The following is a 20,192-nucleotide window of genomic DNA, read 5'->3' on the forward strand; positions in this document are numbered from 1 at the left end:
AGGTGCCACGCAGTCAACGGTGATGACAGTGAGAGGGAGGGGGAGAGAGTAATACAAAGCGGTTGTGACAGTGGGAATGATACAAAGCGGTTATGCTTACGCATGGACTTTTCGTGTTTCCACGTGGCATGTGGTCCTTCGCTAAAGTAGGATGTGTCCGGCCTTAAAAAATCCAAATGTAATATTTCCACGAATATCTTTAAAAAATAGGTTAAAAAAATCAGTATTTCACTGTGAACCAACATAAATGGAGTGTTTAGTTGGGTGTGCAATCGTTTTTTCATTAAATTTTTTAAAAAATTATTTTTTTATATTGTTTTTATCTTTTTAACATGATAATATCAAAAATAATTTTAAAAAATATATTATTTTAATATATTTATTAACAAAAAAATATATTAAAAAACAATTGTTAATACATTCTCAATCACCTTTACAATTCAACGTGGATTGAAAATTAGAATAGTAAAATAGTTATTTTACTCTTCTAAAACAAAAGTCATCTAATTAGCTATTAAAAGTAAAAATGTTATTTTTTATCAGATTTATTTGTTATTATTATATTAACCGGGGGACAAAGCAATTATTTTAACATTTTAGATGCACTGTAAAATAACCTGGATATTCTTTAAAACTTTGGTTTGTGGGCTTTATAGCTTGAAATAATCATATTATCCTTAAAAGCAAAAAATAAATGATAACTATGGCTTTTTTTGTATTTTCTTCTTGATGTTTTAGTAATAATCAATTTGAATAAATGTCAATTAAATCTCTTAAAAAAATATAATTAAAAATAAATAAATTTTTGTGGTGCTTATTGTGAGGTGCTCACGCGCTTATTGAGCAAAGCGTGTGACATCTCTCAGTCATCAAACACCACCTTCCATGGCAACGTTGAAAGCATTGTGTTGTTTCATTCTAGGTGGTCAAGCGCATGTGCACAGTAGAGTAGAGCTTAAGCTCTAATAGATTTTTCTTTTATTTCCCTCTTTTTTCTTTTTCTCTTCACCTTGGATTTCATGTCAGTCCTTCTAAAAATAAATTGTACCGTGTCTGTTTATATTTATATCAATCGTAGTCACCATTTCTTTTATTGTTATTTTTTTTATTTAAAATATTTTTTTTCAATTTCATATTCAATTTGGTTCTTATTTTTTGATTAATATTTTTCATCATTCTTTTGATTTATTTTTTTAATTTCATCTATCAACAATTTATTTCATTTAATTGTTTTTTATCTAATCTAGTCCTTGTTATTTTGATTTTTTCTTTTATTCTTTTTTTCTTTATTTTTTTTATTGCTATTTATTTTTTATCCTGTTTTGATTTATTTTTTCTTCAATTCAATTCTTAATCATTTGGTTTAAATTTTTTATATCAAATTTGATCCCTATTCTTTTGATTTTTTTTATCTCTTTACTAATTGATTTTTTTTCAATTTCATCCCTTGCATATTATTTTAAAATTATTTTTACAGTGAATTTGATCTTCATTATTTTTATTGATGTTTATTTTATTTTAGGTCATTTTTTATTTTTTTTATCAATTTCATCCCTCAATAATTTTCATGAAAAATTTTGCTTCTTGCTTCTTTTTTTACATTTCCATGGGGTTATTCTCAGCCCATAACTAGATCATGCTTCTTTAAAGTTGACATGTGTTGATCGTTATTTTTTTTAAGTCATTTAATAAAAACAAATTAAATTTCACCCTTAAACATCTAATTTTGTTGAAACTAGTCTTTGCGTTTTTTTTTTTTTTTTTTTACTTCCTTTTATGTGGGTTATTCCAATAACATTGACTATGATCTTTTATTTTCTTTGTTTTTTAAATTATTTTCTTCTAGTTTCATCACTAAGCATTTTTCATTAAAAATTTTGCTTTGTTGTTTTTTTTTTTTTTAGTTTTCCTTCTCACTAATATCATTCATTTTTTATTCTCGCTATTTTTACTCTTTATCATTTTACTAAATTAATCACAAGAGGATCCCTAATCATACAGGGGGGATGCATTGTAGGAAAATATCAGGCCAGAATCTAAGCCCAGCATCCAAGCTCACACCAAGCCCAAGATTAGTCGTGAAAAATCCACGATCCTTTTGAAGTATCATCGTCTTCATCAGCAGTCAGCTTACAAACGGCTGATTAAAATGCGACATGTTTCCTTCTGGATTGATTCATTTCAAGGGACTTTAAATGTTGATTTTGAGTGCTTCTCTGATCCATCATTTTCTAGTGCTGCTGTCTTCATGAGGGAAATAATTACCAGTTCTGATATCTGAGATTCCATGGTTTATTTTCCTTCTTACTGGCTCTCCAACGTTGCTGGAATCTTGTGGGATATGTCTTTCTTTAAGAATAAAAAAACCTTGCGTTAAGCAACAAATTTGTGCCTTATTTCTTGTCTCGGCGACCTTGACATCCGTTTTGCAAGCGTCTAAATGCCGATGCTTGAAGTGGCAGAATTAGGTAAATCTCTGGGCTTGCCAATCAATGTCCAGTGAAATTGTGAAACCGAGTGGTTAGAAGTAGCCCCAGCAATCCAAGGGGTGGGTCCATGTCTAGAAGTGCAAGTGCATTCCCTCTTTAAATTTCAGATCATAGTGGAATTTTCCAACTTTAAATTTGATTAGGAGAACTAGTTTTTTTTATGATTTTTTTAGTTTCCACTATAGTATGAACTAGCACGCCATGTTGCGAGTTACATAGTTTTTTTTTTAATGCATAAACAAATATTTTAAGGCTGTTAATATATTTTCTAGTAGAAAAAAATTTAAATTATGCATGAATTGACTTAATATAACCTAGTTGATTTTACAGGTATAGACATATAGTTTGACTCAAAAGGAATTTAAAACGGTATTTAAAAAAAAATATCTAGACAATAACATATTGAATCAATTTAAATTAACACGGGATAACCTATCAAATTCAAGACCTAGGTCATGAGATTGGGATGACTTTTTAGGAAGTAAATATATTACAAACTCCAATTTACAATCAACTCAATATTAAATGATGAATTTTTTTTAAAAAAAAAGCTTAACTAAAAAAAAATGACCAAAGTCAACTTGAGATAACCAATCAAACTTGTAATCGAGGTCTTTAACTCAAGATTACCTCATAGAAAGTAAATCAACACAAATTATAAAGCTTAATTCTTAATCAATCCAATATTGAATGATGCAATTTAAAAAGATAGCTTGGGCTGCAATTTAAAAAAATAGCTCGGGCTAACCAAGTTAACCCATAAAGTTCGTGGCTGGATTATAAAACTAAAATAATCTTATAGAAAATAAATTATAAAGTTTAGTTTTCAAGCAATCGTTGAATGATAAAATAAGATAAAAAAAATCAATTTAAAAAAATGACAAAAAAACTTGGATTAACCTGGTTAACCTACCAAACTCACAACTTGGTTTATGATATTGAGATAATCTTATATATATAAAAAAAAAATGAATTTTAATCCCTAGTAACCCTAATAGATAAAATTTAATTTTTTTAAAAAAAACATATCATTAGTCTAATAAACAATGATCTATGAGAAGGGAAATGTTGATTTCTTCGTCTCAGTTAGTTGTTGTTAATGTTAATAACATGTTTTTATACGGGTCAAAGTTGTAAAGTTAATCCTAACATATGAAAGTTATCTGATTACTTAAAAAAAATTCATTTTTCAAACTATTTTCACCCATAAAAATTAATAAACACAGTAAAAACCTTCTCATACCACCTGCCAATTCTTAAAATATCTTAAATCAACCAAAAAGCTTGAATAAATAAATAAATCAAAATGAAACTCGATATCTTTTTTCATATATGTTTAGAAAAAAAAAACTCACCACCATCAAATATATCTCATAAAATAAATGTGGAGGTGTAACTTATACAACACGTTTGATTCATTTTTTACTTTTATATATCCAAGCATTTCCATGAAATATAATTTCCATCCATGGATTTAAATGCATTAAATTCAACATAATTGTTTTATGAAGATTCAATGGTTGTAAAAAAATAAAAAACAATCCAATGCTTTTTTTAAAAAAAGATAAGATGACACAAAAATACATGAAAGGATAACAAAAAGAATAGGAAATAAAGAAAAAAAAATACACCAAAGACATATTGGAGTTTTGATGGAAGCACTCCTGGGACTATCAAAAAAATTTTGACAAGACAAATCCATAAATATCAGAAAAAGCCAAGTTTGAAGTTGACAGTGAAGACACATGCACCATCTAAAGGCGGTGACATGCTAACTCATTAGTGCGTGTATCACATGTGTCAACCATCAAAATTAGTTCTATTAGCGCTTTTATCACGCATGCTAAACACAAACAAAAATAAACTAGTTGATAGGTTGCGTATACAAGACTTGTGTGTCTCAAGTAATTGTGCTATAGTGAGAAATAAGTTTGCAGTTATGCTATTTTAGGTATATTTTTTATCCACTGTGCTATTTTAAAAAAATCATAAACAACTTGAACTCGAAGAATAATGCTTTCCGATCTAATAAGACTGATTCATGAGTTTTTTTTTTTGGAAAAATAAATATTTTCTTTGTTATTTTTTTAGTATTGATATTTTTTCTATGTAAAAGGTTGGAATAACATTTTGATATATAAAAACTAAATATTCTACATGTCTCTCTATAATTAGAATTTTGTTAGTCTTTAAAAGTTTAACTTTTAACAAACCCTTAAATAATATGAACATCATAATTGCTATCATTGATGTTACTAAGTGCTTGTTTGGTAATACAGCACATGATACTTCTTAAAATATTTATATTGATTTTTAAATGTATTAAAATAATATATAAATTTAGATTTTTTTTCTCATTTTTTATATCAACACCATGCACACAAATTTCATATATTAAAATACACTAAAATAATGAGAAATTTACAATAATGAATTTGATTATAAAAAAGGAAGGAAACTCTCTTGAAGCGCTCTTCACATGCATGAATCATCTGATTAACAATCAGATATGGATCTTATTTTGGATAAAAAGATATTAATATGAGTTTAAAAACTTTAATTTTATGAAATTTTAACTTGATCTAACTTAATAAAAAATATCTACCCGAACTCAAAAGCTTTAATTGTATAATGTATAAATTTAACTTATTTGATTTGATGAAGAAAAGACTTTTGATCATTTGCTTCACTAGCTCGATTCAAATGAAGGACATGATTTTGATCCTTTATTTCCTTAATAAACTTGATTTATTTTGAGAGAGTTTTCTAGTATTTTGCATGGTCTTTAGTCTTTGCCTTCTATTTTATTTTTGTTCCTTTCTTCTTCTTCTTCTTTAATTTGGTGGTTTTGATGTCTTTTAATCATGTGCTTTCAAATATTCTACATTTAAAGTGCATTTTAGAAATATTGATATGTAAATTATTTAACATACTCTTAGTTAGAGGGGTAATAAAGTAAAAAGCAAGAGCCATGGAATATTCTGGACACGCATAAATTTTAATGTTTACAATAAAATCAAAACTATAAAAAGAATTAATGTAATATTTCCTAGAAAAGAAAGGCTGCAAAATCAATTGCATGTGAAAACTTAAAAAAATCATTTAATTAACTGTGATTAGGTGCAAAGGTGCACCCTCTCTCCAACTCTCCCATCCACCTACCTAGAAGTAATGGAGCTATTGTATGGAATAAATATATATTGTTTTTTAAAATAATTTTTATTTAAAAATTTATTAAAATAATATTATTTTATTTTTTAATAACAGCATATTAAAATATTTTAAAAAACAAAAAAAAAATTTAAAATTTAAAATATATTTTAAATATATAATTACACCACAATACCAAACACCAATTAAATAAATATGAGATTTAACCCGTCCACGGCCCAACACTTTGGCTGGCACTTGATTATTTATTCGAAAAGGAGCTAATAAAGGGGTTAATATAATATAATGTACCGACTTACAGTAAACATTAACAAATGATAAAAAGGAAGATACACGCCAGCTGGTTTTCTTCTCTTCTTCTTCTTCTTCTTCTTCGTCTCTGCTCCCCCGTTGCTTTCTTGTTTGAAAAAAGTTATATTCTTCTTCAATTCGGGAAGACATGAAAATGCCTCCCTGCCTTGAAAATAAATATTAAATTGTTTAATCCAAACTTCAACCACAAAATCGGTAATAAATGAGTGACAGTTTTTATAAGTGACACGTCACAGGGACCCAATTCCAGTCTGGGGATCTCCATTTTGAACAGAACCTCACCCGGTTTTTTATTATACACGTGTCAACTCTATCACTCTCTCTCTGTGTCCTGAACAAGAAAGAAAGCTCTGCGATTCTGGTTCCTGGGTGCACGAATACACCAACCTACCGCCACCCCCCCCTCTCTTTCCTTTAACAGACAGAGAGATTCTTGCTCCCCCTCTCTCTCAACGAAGCGCATACCACCTGAACCGATAAAAAAAGCCGAAATTGGTGCCTAAAAGTTCGAGCCATTCGTTGCTTTTAACAAATCCTTTACATTCGTTTAACCACATGTTAGTTTTCTTTTATATTCTTGCTCCCGCTCTCTCTCTCTGTCTCTCTTATTAATCTATCTCCACTCTTTTTTCAGTAATTTCTTCGATTGATTTGGGAGGTTTCTTTTTCTTCCTTTTTAAAGAGTGAATAATTTATTTATTGTTCGTCTTTGTGTTGATTTGATTTGGATTTTTGTGGAAGATTCTGAGATTTGGTGATACTGGTGGGGCCGACATGACTGCTGGTGATGGAAATCAGTTGATCTCCGTGCATCCCGAGGACCTCAAGTTCATTTGTAAGTCTCCCTTACTCTCTCTATTAAAATCTGCACGTATCAATTTTCTTTTCCTTTCCTTTCCTTTTATAAATAACAATTTTAATAATTTATCTATTTGTTATTTAAATTCTCGCATCGGAATCTAATTTATGGATAATTCCTGGCTAGGAGATTAAAACTTCTTATAGTTAATTGTGCTTATTCATGCATTAACTGGCGAATTCAAGCAGACTCAACAACAGATTACTGAAATATCAAATAACATGGATTCTGCAAGGACGAGGATAATGCGTAATAAAGGTTTACAAAAAGTAGTTATTGCCATGGATGTTGTTCAATGAGGATTTTTGAGATGGCTTGTGTGGTGGCTAAGGATGGATTTGGTTGTTTTGATTTCGTTGGGAGTCTCAGCTATCTTTTTTACTGCCTTCAGTAGACCGTGAATCGTTAATTAATTTAATATTGCCATTGTTCTTAAGATGGAATATGACTTTCTGGCAGTCAAAGCTATTGTCTAACCTTCCATGAAAGTGTTTTAAGACAGTTAAAGGCCAAGTAGAAAATTAGCTGTCTTCATTTTTTTTTTTTTTGTGAAATTCCACCAGGTTTTTGTACTACTGCATTAGTTAACTCTGTAATCAGGGCTTGCCCTGTTAGCAGTTTCTAGAGTTTAAGGGCTGTTTTAGGGCCTCTTGTCATATTTTCCACGGAAGGGATTACTGAAGTAGGTCCCCGGCAACCAAGTGTAGTAATTGTGTTACGATTGACGTGATTTGATTTAAAAGTAACACACGATAAAAGAACAGAGATTATGATAATAGAGTACCGCTGTTTAATTGCCATGTGTAATTATATCTCAAAATTGGCAAAAAAGAATATCATTTGTTAGCATTTATTGTTGATGTCCAAATTCATGGTTCAGCTTCGGCTGAGTTGATATTTTAGTGATGAGTAGTGACTCAGAATCATCAATCATCATATGAAGTGTACTTGCAGACTTAGCGCTACAAATGGATATGAACAGTGGATAATCTTAGCACGAGTGGCTTCAAATTGCTTTTTAGGAATTATTCTTGCCAAATCTTGATGGTTATTGCTCAACATGAAAGTATCGGTGGTCATTTTTTCAAGGACTTGCTTCAGATATGTAGTAAACTAAAAAAGTGATAGAAATGACACTATAACCCAACCTCAAATTATAATTCTAGTTCTATCTCAGTATGGGGGCCCTTAAAAACTCCCCTTTGCCATCATAGTTTTAGGCAAGTATCAATCATGTTTATTCTTAACTAATGCCCGACTTAGGCATGATTTTTTCATGGATGCTATCTTCGCTCTTGGCAAAACTTGGGAAAGATCCGCAGTGAAATATGAACAGTCCATTCCTCTGATTGGCAAAACTGGAGCTTCTTGCTGTTTTTAAGGAAGCTCCCCAACCTCACTGAGAGCCATTGACATTTCATTGTAGTTTTCTTTTTCCTATCATATGTAGCGACCATTGCCCAGTTATGTTGTTACTGGAGCAGGATCTTTGAATAGAGAAAAGAAAGACTTTTATGTTTCAACACTCCTTTATCAAGCAGCTGCTCTCAAGTCTCAAACCTTCATTCAATCTTATGACTATTGCACCAAGCTGCATGCTCAACGTCTAACCTGTTATCAGATGTTTTTTAATTCATCTGTATCAGTGAGCCAGATGCCTGATATTCAAGTGATATCTCTCACAACACAGTGAAAATGATTAGTTGTTCAAGGAGGGAGGGTGAGGATTTAAAGAAGAACAATTTGATGGAGGCGCAGTTTAACTAAAAGCCAAGCTGGTTCTGATCCACTTGTCTTAGAACTTGAAAGCTTTGCAGGCATAGAAGACATGCTTCATCCACAGGAACCCAACTTGATTAAGGAGATGTGTTTGCCAAAAAGAAGAATGCCAAAAGATAGAAATTAAATTATATTGCCAACAGATCCATGGCAAATATGTGATGGCATGAAGTATGAATAATGGACGCAAATGTTTATGCTAATAACTTTAATCTGAATATCGTAAGCTGTCTTCTTGAAAAATCCGATGCCCTTTGAAAGTGTAGAAATTCATGTGTTTTAAAATTTTCAGATTTGATTTTATTAATGGAGTTCAGTCGGACTTCTGAGAATGTGTTATATATGTGTAATCAGTTGAGCTGGAAAAGCAAAGCTTTTGTGATCTTAAAGTTGCGAACAACACAGAGCACCATGTTGCTTTTAAGGTACTCTCTTAACCGCACATGAAATCTACAAACATAATATTGCTGTGCATTATATAGCCTTTAAAAAATTCATTTTGTTGTACTTCGATTTTTTTCAGGTTAAAACCACTTCACCTAAGAAGTACTTTGTGAGGCCCAACACTGGTGTTATACAGCCTTGGGATTCTTGCGTCATCAGAGGTGCTACTTGTTCCCCAGGCTTAATCTTTTTATAGGACTTATCTATCCTTTTAAACTAGGAATTTTTTATTTGACTGTGAACTTATGTTTGTTGTCCACTTAAAGGTTACAATTCTCCTACGTCAAATATGTGAGTAGAGTGGTAACCAACCATTTGTGAGATGTTTATTAGGCGATCATTTAACAGCCTAGATTTTGTTTTTCTGCTTTCACCTATTGGAAATGAAAGATGTGAGTAGAGTGGTAACCAACCAAACCAAGCACCATAGTTTTATCTATGACCAGTATATGGAATTGTTGGTGTGCCATGTGCCAGCCAACACAGTTTTGTAATATTCCTTGTTGATTAGAACATTTTAGATGTTTACAAACTACTGTATTTTCAGTTACTCTTCAAGCTCAACGAGAATATCCTTCAGATATGCAATGCAAAGATAAGTTTCTCTTACAGAGTACCATTGTGCCTCCACTTGCTGATGTTGATGAGCTCCCACCAGATACTGTAAGGGTGTTAACTTGAAGAAGAAAAAATATCCATGTTTGACTAGCTTGACTTTCTGAAATGAAGTTATTTTTTGAACGATGATGTTTGATTTTGTTGCCAGTTCAATAAGGATAGTGATGGCAAGGTGATACATGACAGGAAGCTTAGAGTTGTATACATCCCTCCTTCATCAACTCAAGGAAACTCAGAAGATGAAGGGTTGAAGGGCCCCACTCAAAGTCCTGATGCTAACTCTGTAAGTTTTATTGTATTTGTGGGTGTGGTTATTTTAGTTCACCATCATGGACTTGCATGCACTCACAACTCAGGAGTTTGACAGAGTTCATTGGAGTTGGTTTTGCATCACAATTCGTTGCTTGACTAGAGTTTTTTTAAATAATAATAATAAAAATCATCACCAATGCAACTAAAATCTCCTTCAAGAAAGCACTTAGAGATTGATCGAAGATGTCATATTGGTCCATGTCACAAAGGTTTAATATTGACGTGTACTAATGAGAAAAAAATAATGATTCTAAACTGAGAGTTGAAAATGTTTAAACACGCTGCTCCTGAGCAAAAAATGAGAATGATTATGGATGCTCCAAAAGGTGTATGGAAATGACAAAATAGAACTTGATAAAGCTTGTGAACCATCTATTATTTGCATTTAAATAAATATTATCATCACAATAACAAAAGAGTGATGATTCTGCAGTTGTGGGTGCCATCTTGTCACAGTACATAAATAGTTTACCTGTATAAAGTGTGCAGTTTTGATTGGTCTACTCCTAGTATTAGGCTGCTTTTTTTTTGCTTTGCTGTTGAATCTATGTGCTAGAATTGAGCTCCTTCCTTGATTCTCCAAAATTGTGAATAACTGTAGTGAATTGTCATTTTTAACTACTCGAAGGAAACACACACATATATGCATGTTATTCAACAAGCACCATGACTGTCACCATCCTGTAAGTTTGCTTTCTGTGCATTGCCTTGTGCAGTAAATCATACGAGTATATCCTGTAAGTTTTATTTTTTGTATTGTAAGTTTTCTAAGCATTCTGTTTCATGTTTGAATCAGGCTGTACAGAGCCTGAAGGATGAAAGGGATGCAGCTGTTCGACAAACCCAGCTACTACAGCAGGAACTGGTTAGTGCACTTTCTGATTCAGCCTGGTTTATTTGATTATTATTCGTTTGCTTTTCTTTGCTTGTTAAAAAGGTTATTACCAAGTTGCTGTCACTGGTGTGAGAATTTGGAGCTAGTTTTGGCAATAAAGTTATAGAGAAATAAACCTGCGCCCTTATAGCAAGCCCGAGACTTTATCATCACACCAGTACTTATCAGCTTGCTTAATATGCTTCTTAATCTGGTATACTAATAATTTTGGAAAATTGCTGTTCTATGTACTAGAACAGCTGGTTTCCTTGTAACCATGCAGAAATTGTTTATGGTTACTACTTCCCACCTCCCTGAAATGAGCCTTAGTCTATTGTGGAGAGTTTACTCAACACTCGCTCAGTTGATATGGATTCCACCGCTTCTAAGGGTTAATTATCCTTAAATAGACATTTGCAGGCAATGCTTGTTCAAATGTGATAGTGCAACTGAAATGAAGCAGAGCAGGAACTTTTTAATTAAGTGACTTGTAGGCATGGAATTCATTTCTCAGATGGCTCCATGAGATCTTGAAGATGTAAAAAGAGCTCATTGGATGACTGAACAACCAAAACACTGGGGATATTTTAGATGTTTTCTGTTAGAGAACAAATGGATTCAAATGAACTGTATCTCATGCCAAGAAACAGTGTTATGATACCAAATTTCTCATATCATAGAACCACCCCCCTACCCAAAGAGTTTTTCTATGTAAGAGCTAATGTGTATTTACTGCCATGCACAAATTAGTAGGATAACGAAAGGAAACCATTGCAACAACATATCTAAGCTTTCTTTCCTACAGGACCTGCTGAGGAGACGAAGATATCGAAAAAGCGATCCAGGCTTCTCCCTCATGTTTGCATTTGTTGTTGGACTTATTGGAATTATGGTTGGCTTCCTCTTGAACCTTTCATTGTCATCACCATCTACAGAATGACTGGGCTTTATCAAGGACCTTAGGAGACATTTTTTTCTTTTCTAATTTACTGTACAATCCGTGTCTGTCTGGTGTTCTGTTGGATGGAAGGGACATCGATCTATTTCCTCCCTTCTTTTTGTATATTTGCTATTGCAAATTTGTCAGGTGGCCAAATATATTTTCATCTCTTCTCATTGATATGTTACTGTTAGTGTTATCTGTTGCAGCTTTTGAAATCTTTCTTCGCACGGTTTAGAAATTTGCATTTCAAATTTTAACCCTGCACCTCAATCAATAATTAAGTTAATGTTTGTTTTTATGTTTTAAAAGTATTTTTAAAATAATTTAAAGACAAGCAGGGTAGCTTGGGCCAGTACAGATGCTGGAATATATATATAGTTTTCTTATTTGTGTTAAAGAGATGGAAACTTTTCTCGCGGAGAATTATGTTATGAAAAAATGAATTCTATAAGTTTCCTTTCCACCTCCTCCTTTTTATTATTATTATTATTATTATTATTATTATGAGGATGTATAGTGTGTTCTCAGCGTAAAATATAAAAAAAAGAATTTCATAGACTTTGCTCTAATTTGATATTAAATCGTTGTGTAAAATTTTAATTTTTTTTTTTTATTTTAAATAAATTTTTTTTTTATGTTTTTTATTGTTTTGATTTGTTGATATTAAAAATAAAAAACAATATTTTGATATATTTTCAAGTAAAAAATATTTAAAAAAATAATTATTATTTTTTAAAATATTTTTTTTATCTTAAATGTTATTTTTTTTTATTCGAATGAATTCATTTACGGTTATAGTCTTGCGATTGATTTGATTTATTTATTAAACCATATTCCATTCTCCAAGAATTTCAATGCTTCATATACTATTTTTTTTTTCTCTTGGTTTCAGACCATGTTGCGTGTAAAACAAAATTAATCATGTAATAAAATGCAATCCTTTTAATATTTATTTTAAATTCCTAAAAAATAGATAGCATTTTTGGAAAGCTCTCAAACAAAATTTCTACGTAGCTCATTATTTATTTATTTGTATTTCGATATAAACTACAATTAATATACCGAATATTAGCACTGATACTGATATTTATGCACCTCAATTAATGAGCTGTCTTTTTAAAATCCAAACTAATGGAAAGATTGGCGGGAAACTATCACGTGCCGAATCTCAAAACAATCAAAACTCCAAAATCCCTCCTTGCCTCCCTCCACATTTCTGCAAATCCATCCATGTCCAAACCCTAAAACACTCACTCTCTCTTTCGCTCCCCACCCAGACTCGCTATGCAAACTCACTCCTCCAACACGCGACTCGCCCTCATCGACTCGCTCGCCACCGCCACTACCTCCACCGAGTCCGATTTGCAAGAGAAGGCATGGCACATAATCGGTCTCCTCCTCTCAATCGGCAACCCAACTCCAGCTCTAGAGCTCGCTTCTCACTGCACTCTCTTCAATGCATCACCGGATCTCATCGAATCTCTCTGCTCAATCCCTAACTCACCTATCACTTTGACGTTCAACAGTGACGACTGTATCAATAGCTTCCTGGTCACCATTTCTCCACTTGGTCTTTTCGCTTTGAATCAATTCGTATCCAATCTCAGCTTGATTGATGCGTTTGCGACTGGGATCCGGACTGCAATCTGCAGGCCCAAGGTTCCTTTGGAGGACGTTGTGAGGATGTATTTTAGGAAACGGAAGCGAATTGGATATGATCCTGCAGATGGTAAATTTCTGTTTTATTTTGTTTTTTCGGTCATCGACTGGTTCGGTTATTGAGTCATGGCGGTGTTGCTTTGCAGTGTACCAGAAGGAACAAGGAGTTTCTACTTCGTCGAAAAGAATTCGAAATGGTAGCAAGACGGTAACTTTCGAACTGGTTTACATAATTATGAACTTGACCAATTTGCTAGAATTTTTGTTCTCCACTTAGAGCTAAAATAAAATCTACAAGTTCAATATAATTAAATTTTGCTTGCTTTATTTTAGCAATTTTATATGGCCATTTCAGAACCTGTAAGCTTTCTCTTCGACCCTTGTGTTTGCAAAGCAAGTTTATTTGAAACTTGTTGGGAACTTGTGAAATCTTTCTTAAAATATTCAAAATGACGAAAGTAGTTTCTGTTCAGAAAGAAAAAATTGCTGAAATGATATTTTTTCTATAGCTGAGTGACACGGTTCTTATAATACAACCCTGCAAATTCCGATCTTTCTGAGATGTTTTATTATTAAATCATGCAGTTAACTTTTCACTTAAGTGAGGATGCCAATTGGATTAATGTTGAGCCAACTTACATGCCAATCCAGCCAGATAACTTGATTCTTGCACCTGACTTGTTCGTTAAAACCATAGTGGGTGAATTAAGTTGCAAATTAAGGGATATCGAACATGTAGAAGGTGAGAGGAATACAAGAGCTATTGTGGAAAGCGGGAAGGATAAGAGAATCACGGCATGTGAGATTGATGGAGAGTATGCTGTTCCCATTATTAGGTCGGATAATGAAGCTGTATTCCAAGAAGCTAAAGTGAATGAGATAGATCTTGAAAGTAGAGCAGATGTCAATGCTACATGTTGCTTGGATGATGTCAAATGGAGCAGCAGATTATTGGTGGAGTTTACGAGTGTTAATGGTGCTTGTAATGCTATAAATGACTGTCATGTTGAAACTGTAAGAACTGAAACTGGGGAAGAACTGGTAATTGATTATGGTAAAACGGAAGGAGAAGGCATAAACCATTTTCAGCGAAGTAATACTGTTTTTGATACGCCACAAGAAAGAAACTTTAGGAGGAATGAGCTGAATTCTCTGGATAAAGAGACAATAACTACCCATATGAAAAATCAGGCCGAGGTTTCAACTAGTGAGCTCTGTGTCCCCCCGAAGTTGTCAAAAGACCCAAAACCCTCCAACAAGATTAAGGTCACTACTGGTGTTGCCGTGTCTCCAAGACAGCAGACTCTTCGCCAGTCCCTAGAGCAAAGGAAGGATGTTAACCCTCCCAAAGAGAACCAGCACAGGAAAAAAGATCAAATGAAAAACAGCATGGCACAAAAATCAAAGCAGGCGTGCAATGATACTCATACAAAAGAAAGAAAGAAGGATTGTGCCCTTAATGCTCCCAAGGTAAGTTCAAATCCTGCAAATTCTATGTTCATATGCTTTACGCATGCACTTGTCTAGTATGCCCCTAAATGGAGCTAATTCTGTAAGAGTAACTTGGCTAGTATAGCTGTTTTCCTTTCATTGATAGGATTTATTGATGGTTTCCTTTCAGGATTGGGGATCCAAAGACTTTCCACGCTTTGATTCTTATATTGTTGAAAAGGAAGAAGGCTCGGGTATGAAATCGTACTTTGTTTGTTGACCACATCATATTATGCTCGTTAGTTAACTATATTCCATTTAACCCCAACTGGCAGGTGGTTATGGCACGGTTTACAGGGCAACGAGGAAACATGACGGGACCACAGTTGCCATCAAATGTATGTAAGAAAAATTCAAATGCAGAATCAGATTAAGGCTAATCTTCTACAATTTGTAGCGGCTACTATCTATAAATTATACCGTCCATTTATTAATCTCCATCAAGAAGTATTTGAATATCATTTGATTGCTAGAATCCTTTATTTTGAGGATGAGAGAAATTGAGAATGTTTATTTGTTTGGCACTTGTTATCAGAATTACAATTTCTGACATGAAAATGGTCCAGTAGATTAGAAAAGGAGTCAATGCAAATCTCTGATGATGTAATTTAACTTTTTGTTCATTTTCATACTGGTGAATTGTGGGAATTGGAAAATTTGTGAACTCTGTTTTGAACTCCACGAAACCTGCACCGATGATCATAAATTAATGATAATAATAGGATTTCTCCTGTGTGGATCACGGTCGCAACCCAGGTTACAAGACTCCTTGTTATCTACTATCATAATAAAGGGAATCATTGTGGATGTTGAAAGCAGTGCTTCTGAGTACAAAGTTCATATGCTCTTATTTTCCTTGGAATAATTTGAAATGTCAAGTTACCACCCCACTGAATGGAGTTGAATGGGGAGTGGAAATTTGGAAATCTATATGCTCCTTTACAGCGTGGAGTATGCATTTGTCGTACTGTAAATTGTTGTTTCTGTTTTCTTCTATTCAAGAGCATTTTGGCATCTTGCCTTTTATAAATTAAATTTTAGTCAGCAACCATATTGTTCTATCCAAGTTAATGTGGAATTTAAAGCATGCAATACTCCAAGGAGCTAACAGCTACATTTCATATAGTTGTAAACAAGTGAAGTAAATACGTTAGAAACACTACTTAATGCATTTAATTTTAACCTGCTTATCTAATAAATGGAAATGGCAAGTCATACCATTCAGCCTACTTTATATGTTGTAGGGATAATCCAAAAACATTTACTGATGTCCAGTCCCTTTTTTTTCTGGCTTTGCAGGCCCTCACGAGAATGCTCACAGACACCATGTTATCAATGAACTAAGGATGCTGGAGCGCTTTGGGTAAACATTTTGGGAAGTTTGTTTCACTGAAAAGATATACGGTTGCATTTTGAGTCTCATGCTCTTTAACCTGCAAGTTTATTCTTCCAATTCAGGGGCAAAAATTTTGTAATAAAATATGAAGGCTGTCTCAAGAACCAAAATTCTGACTGCTTAGTTTTGGCATATGTTGAGCATGACAGACCGGAGGTGATTAACATATGCTTCAATGGATACGCCTTTGTTTAATCAATTAATTGATCTTGGTTTTGCTCTAACTTTTAGGTGTTGAAGAAGGAAATAGATGTTTTTCAGCTCCGTTGGTATGGATATTGCATGTTCAGAGCCCTTGCAACTCTTCATAAGCAGGTGAGAAGTTTTGCAAACACATCCATTATGATTTGAAGTTATACACATAAAAAAACTCACTAGTTCCTTTCTTGTTAGCAGGGAGTGGTCCATAGGGATGTAAAACCTGGCAACTTCCTTTTCTCTTGCAAGGCCAGTAAAGGTTATCTGATCGATTTCAATCTTGCCCTGGTTAGTGATATTTTTTGGTACATCTGCATGACTATTTATGTGTCAAATCTGTTTCACATCTCCACTGCTCTGAAAAAGTTAGGAAAACTTATCTTGGTCTTTATTGTGTTTTGACAGGATCTGCATCAAAAGCTTGGAGCAATCAGTGAGCTTTTTTTCTCTTATCTGAGATTTTATATTTAAACATGACATTAACATGGATTTAGTTTAGAGCATGAAGTATTCAGTCTCCAGCTGAAGATTTTATTGATAGGCGATAATCAGTTAGTGAACTTGCAAAATGAAATAATCAACTTTTATATGTTGGCTTGTTCGCTACTAAAAAGCCTGAAAAGTATGTTTTTCCCTTGACCTTTTATCTTTTGAGCATTTTTTGCTAAGCCTTCTAGTTTTCAGGCTTTTAGACCCAGGAGAAACTTAGCTTATACGTGCTTCATTGCAGATTCTCTGGACATAGGTTTGATGAAGCTTAGGATCAAATGTTTGAAAATCTGAATTGATGAAGCTTCTTCTTCTTCTTTTTTTGCAGACAAATCAAAGGCGGAAAATGACACAAGCTTCAATAATGTTGCAGTTTCCAATGCCAAATATATTCCTCCATCTAAAAGTAGGAGGTTCCCAGGCACTAAATTCTTGGATGCAGTTGATGTGGGGGCGATTAAAGGCTGGAACTCAACTTTGGAAGCCAAGAATGTAAAAAGGAAGCCTGATAGGAATAGTATGAAAAGTCAGGGAGCAGATGGCTCTGGCGTAACCTCAGTCAAGGATGCAACAAGTGCTAGGACTCCTTCATCAGAAAGGCTGAAAGAGCCTCTGCCATGCCAAGGTAGAAAGGAGCTTATCAGCTTGTTGCATGAAGCAATGCAGAGTCCAAATCATGAAGCATCCAGTGTTCCGGCTTCTATTAGGAAGAGGATTGCTGCACCTCCTGGAAAAATAGATGGAAGACATATTTATCTTACTCCAATGCCTCTGCACTCGACTGACATCGCAGTTGCTGGCATTGGCTTAGTTAAGAACAAAGGTGAGTTTCATATAGTGTGTGCCTTTGAGAATGTGGTTTGTTTGTCTCTGTTTCAGTGATGGGGTTGTTTGTCATTAGGGAATGGGAAGAACAAGAAAGAAGGCCCTTGTGTTGGAACTAAAGGTTTTCGGGCTCCAGAGGTGAGTATCAACTGAGATGCCGAGACTGCATGTTTTTTATATAGAATTGATAGAATTCTACTAAAAGATTCTTGGTAGATAATTACAATGTGCACTGGCTATTAAGTTATGAGCATAATCACTAACAGCTTCATTTGTTCACAGTATGATCTGAAGAGTAATGCCGATATTTTTTGCATCTATGCTTCGAGCTCATGTTATGAATAAGGCCTAACATGGTCTTAGTTAGAATTTGGTAGGATAGAGTATGGTCAGTGTCGTGTAAAGAATGTGTTCTCCAGGTTCCACTTCCCAAGGAAAGTAAAGTGTCAAGATTTAATGATAAAAACATCTCACTTCTCAATAAGAGCACTTGTTTTTTTTTTTTTTTTTTTTTTTTTTTATGATTGTCAAAATGATAAAGTGGAGTTTGCGGTTCACGCAGGTCTTGTTCAGATCTCTCTATCAAGGCCCCAAGGTTGATATTTGGTCTGCTGGGGTCACCTTATTATACCTGATAATAGGAAAAACACCCTTTTATGGTGATCCAGAACAGTAAGAACTTTTTTGTAAAAAATTTCATTAGAGTTTTTGTGCACTTCGTTTCATTTTCTTTTGTTAACCATATCACTAACGTTATCAGGAATATAAAGGATATAGCAAAGTTAAGAGGCAGCGAAGATCTATGGGAAATTTCAAAGCTTCATGACCGGGAATCCTCATTCCCAGCGGTATTCCCATTGTTTTGATCTTCCGTAAATTACGAAAAGAAAATTAATTCATGTTCAAGAGCTCATTGTTTCTTTCCCAGGACCTGTATAATATGCAATCTTTGCCACCCACGACACTATGGGAGTGGTGCAAGCTGAACTCAAAAAGACAAGATTTCCTGGATGCAATGCCAAGCTCACTTATTGACCTGGTGGACAAATGCTTGACGGTGAACCCGAGATTGAGGATCAGTGCAGAGGATGCTCTAAAGCATAAGTTCTTTGCTCCATGCCATGAGAGCCTTCGAAAGCAGAAGCTGCTCAGGCAGGGACACAGCCTGGATTCTCGAACTAATAATATTCCTTCACATGGACAAAGCATTGCCAGACCTGTCAAGATTTATCAAAGGCGGCCCTGATCAGATTATGGATGGTATGTCTTTTTAACTTAATCTGATTTAGGTTAACCCTCTATCCATAGCTCTTTGATAGGATATTTGCATATTTTACTGCTGTAAATCAGTGAATTTATTACCCCTGTAAGCCAGTCCTTGCTGTCCTTTTTGCTCATTATAGAATTTCTTAGGTGTGTTGTAACTAAATTGATTACAAGAATGAATATATAATTGTACAAATGTGCTTTATTTTCAGAGCAGAAACTATGGCTGCTTGATAACACTGGTACGTGTAACCTTAGCTTTACTGTGAAATGTGCAAAATACCGTTTCAACTACAATCTTGTTCCAGGTGAATCAATGCCAGTTTTCTTCTGAAACACTGGAACTAAGATTGTTTTCCAGTGTTCTTCTTTTCCATTGTTTTCTGCTGCTGCGTTTTTTTTTCCCGGCAAGGGCGTCCTTGATTTCTGAACACTAGCTAGGATAGTGCTTTAATTTTTTTTCCTTTTTCCAGCTAAGCCGCTTAAAAGAGCTTGAGCCTTGATGGTTTCTATTTCACAGTTTCAATTAAAAAAAAGAAGACCTGAGTCCATCCAAATCAACCACCTAAGTTAGCAACTTGGTTGTAAGACCCACATAAAACCATAAAAAAAAAAAATTGAATAAAATTGTGAAGCTTAACTCTAAAACCTATCCAGTATTAACGGGAGAAAAAAATAATTAAAAATCTTTAAAAAAAAAACTCAAGCAACTCATGTTAACTCGTCAAGACTACGACTTGGAATGTAGACCAGGATAAACTCATAGAAAGAAAAGTGAAAAAAAATAATCAAGAAACCTAATATTCATCCACTTAATATTGAAAGATAAAATTAAATAAAAAATTAAATAAAAAAAAACCAAAATCAATTCAGGCTAATCTTTTAAATTGGTGACCCAGGTCATGAGATTGCAATTACCCTGTAGAAGAAAAATCCAGAAAAACCACAAACCCAAATTCCTAATAAACCAAAATATATATGTGTCTATATATATATATATATATATATATATATATATAATAACATAAATAGCAATCAAATTTGATATAAAAATTAAAAGAAATCAA

At 33.6% G+C, this 20,192-nt stretch overlaps 2 protein-coding genes across 3 annotated transcripts; both read left to right on the forward strand.

Annotated features, from left to right (window-relative positions):
- Positions 1 to 6,040: 6,040 nt before the first annotated feature.
- Positions 6,041 to 11,978, forward strand: LOC118062876 (vesicle-associated protein 2-1). The gene is made up of 8 exons (XM_035076742.2): positions 6,041 to 6,529; positions 6,714 to 6,807; positions 8,965 to 9,035; positions 9,134 to 9,215; positions 9,602 to 9,717; positions 9,821 to 9,955; positions 10,781 to 10,849; positions 11,664 to 11,978. The coding sequence occupies exons 2-8, from the start codon at positions 6,747 to 6,749 to the stop codon at positions 11,796 to 11,798; spliced, it is 669 nt and encodes a 222-aa protein (XP_034932633.1). The 5' UTR covers positions 6,041 to 6,529; positions 6,714 to 6,746; the 3' UTR covers positions 11,799 to 11,978.
- A 978-nt stretch (positions 11,979 to 12,956) lies between these two features.
- Positions 12,957 to 19,874, forward strand: LOC118062910 (uncharacterized). 2 transcript variants are annotated; one of them, XM_035076794.2, is made up of 16 exons: positions 12,957 to 13,530; positions 13,607 to 13,668; positions 14,046 to 14,930; positions 15,082 to 15,145; positions 15,227 to 15,289; positions 16,251 to 16,314; positions 16,410 to 16,503; positions 16,579 to 16,662; positions 16,744 to 16,833; positions 16,951 to 16,978; positions 17,363 to 17,857; positions 17,936 to 17,997; positions 18,422 to 18,531; positions 18,620 to 18,707; positions 18,788 to 19,119; positions 19,338 to 19,874. In XM_035076794.2, the coding sequence occupies exons 1-15, from the start codon at positions 13,086 to 13,088 to the stop codon at positions 19,103 to 19,105; spliced, it is 2,952 nt and encodes a 983-aa protein (XP_034932685.1). In that variant the 5' UTR covers positions 12,957 to 13,085; the 3' UTR covers positions 19,106 to 19,119; positions 19,338 to 19,874. The 2 variants fall into 2 exon arrangements, with proteins under 2 accessions (XP_034932685.1, XP_034932684.1); XM_035076793.2 differs by lacking the exon at positions 19,338 to 19,874 and having other exon boundaries at positions 12,958 to 13,530; positions 18,788 to 19,321.
- The last annotated feature ends 318 nt before the right edge of the window (positions 19,875 to 20,192 follow it).

This window comes from Populus alba, chromosome 3 (genome assembly GCF_005239225.2).
Source record: "Populus alba chromosome 3, ASM523922v2, whole genome shotgun sequence".
NCBI classification, from domain to species: Eukaryota; Viridiplantae; Streptophyta; class Magnoliopsida; order Malpighiales; family Salicaceae; genus Populus; species Populus alba.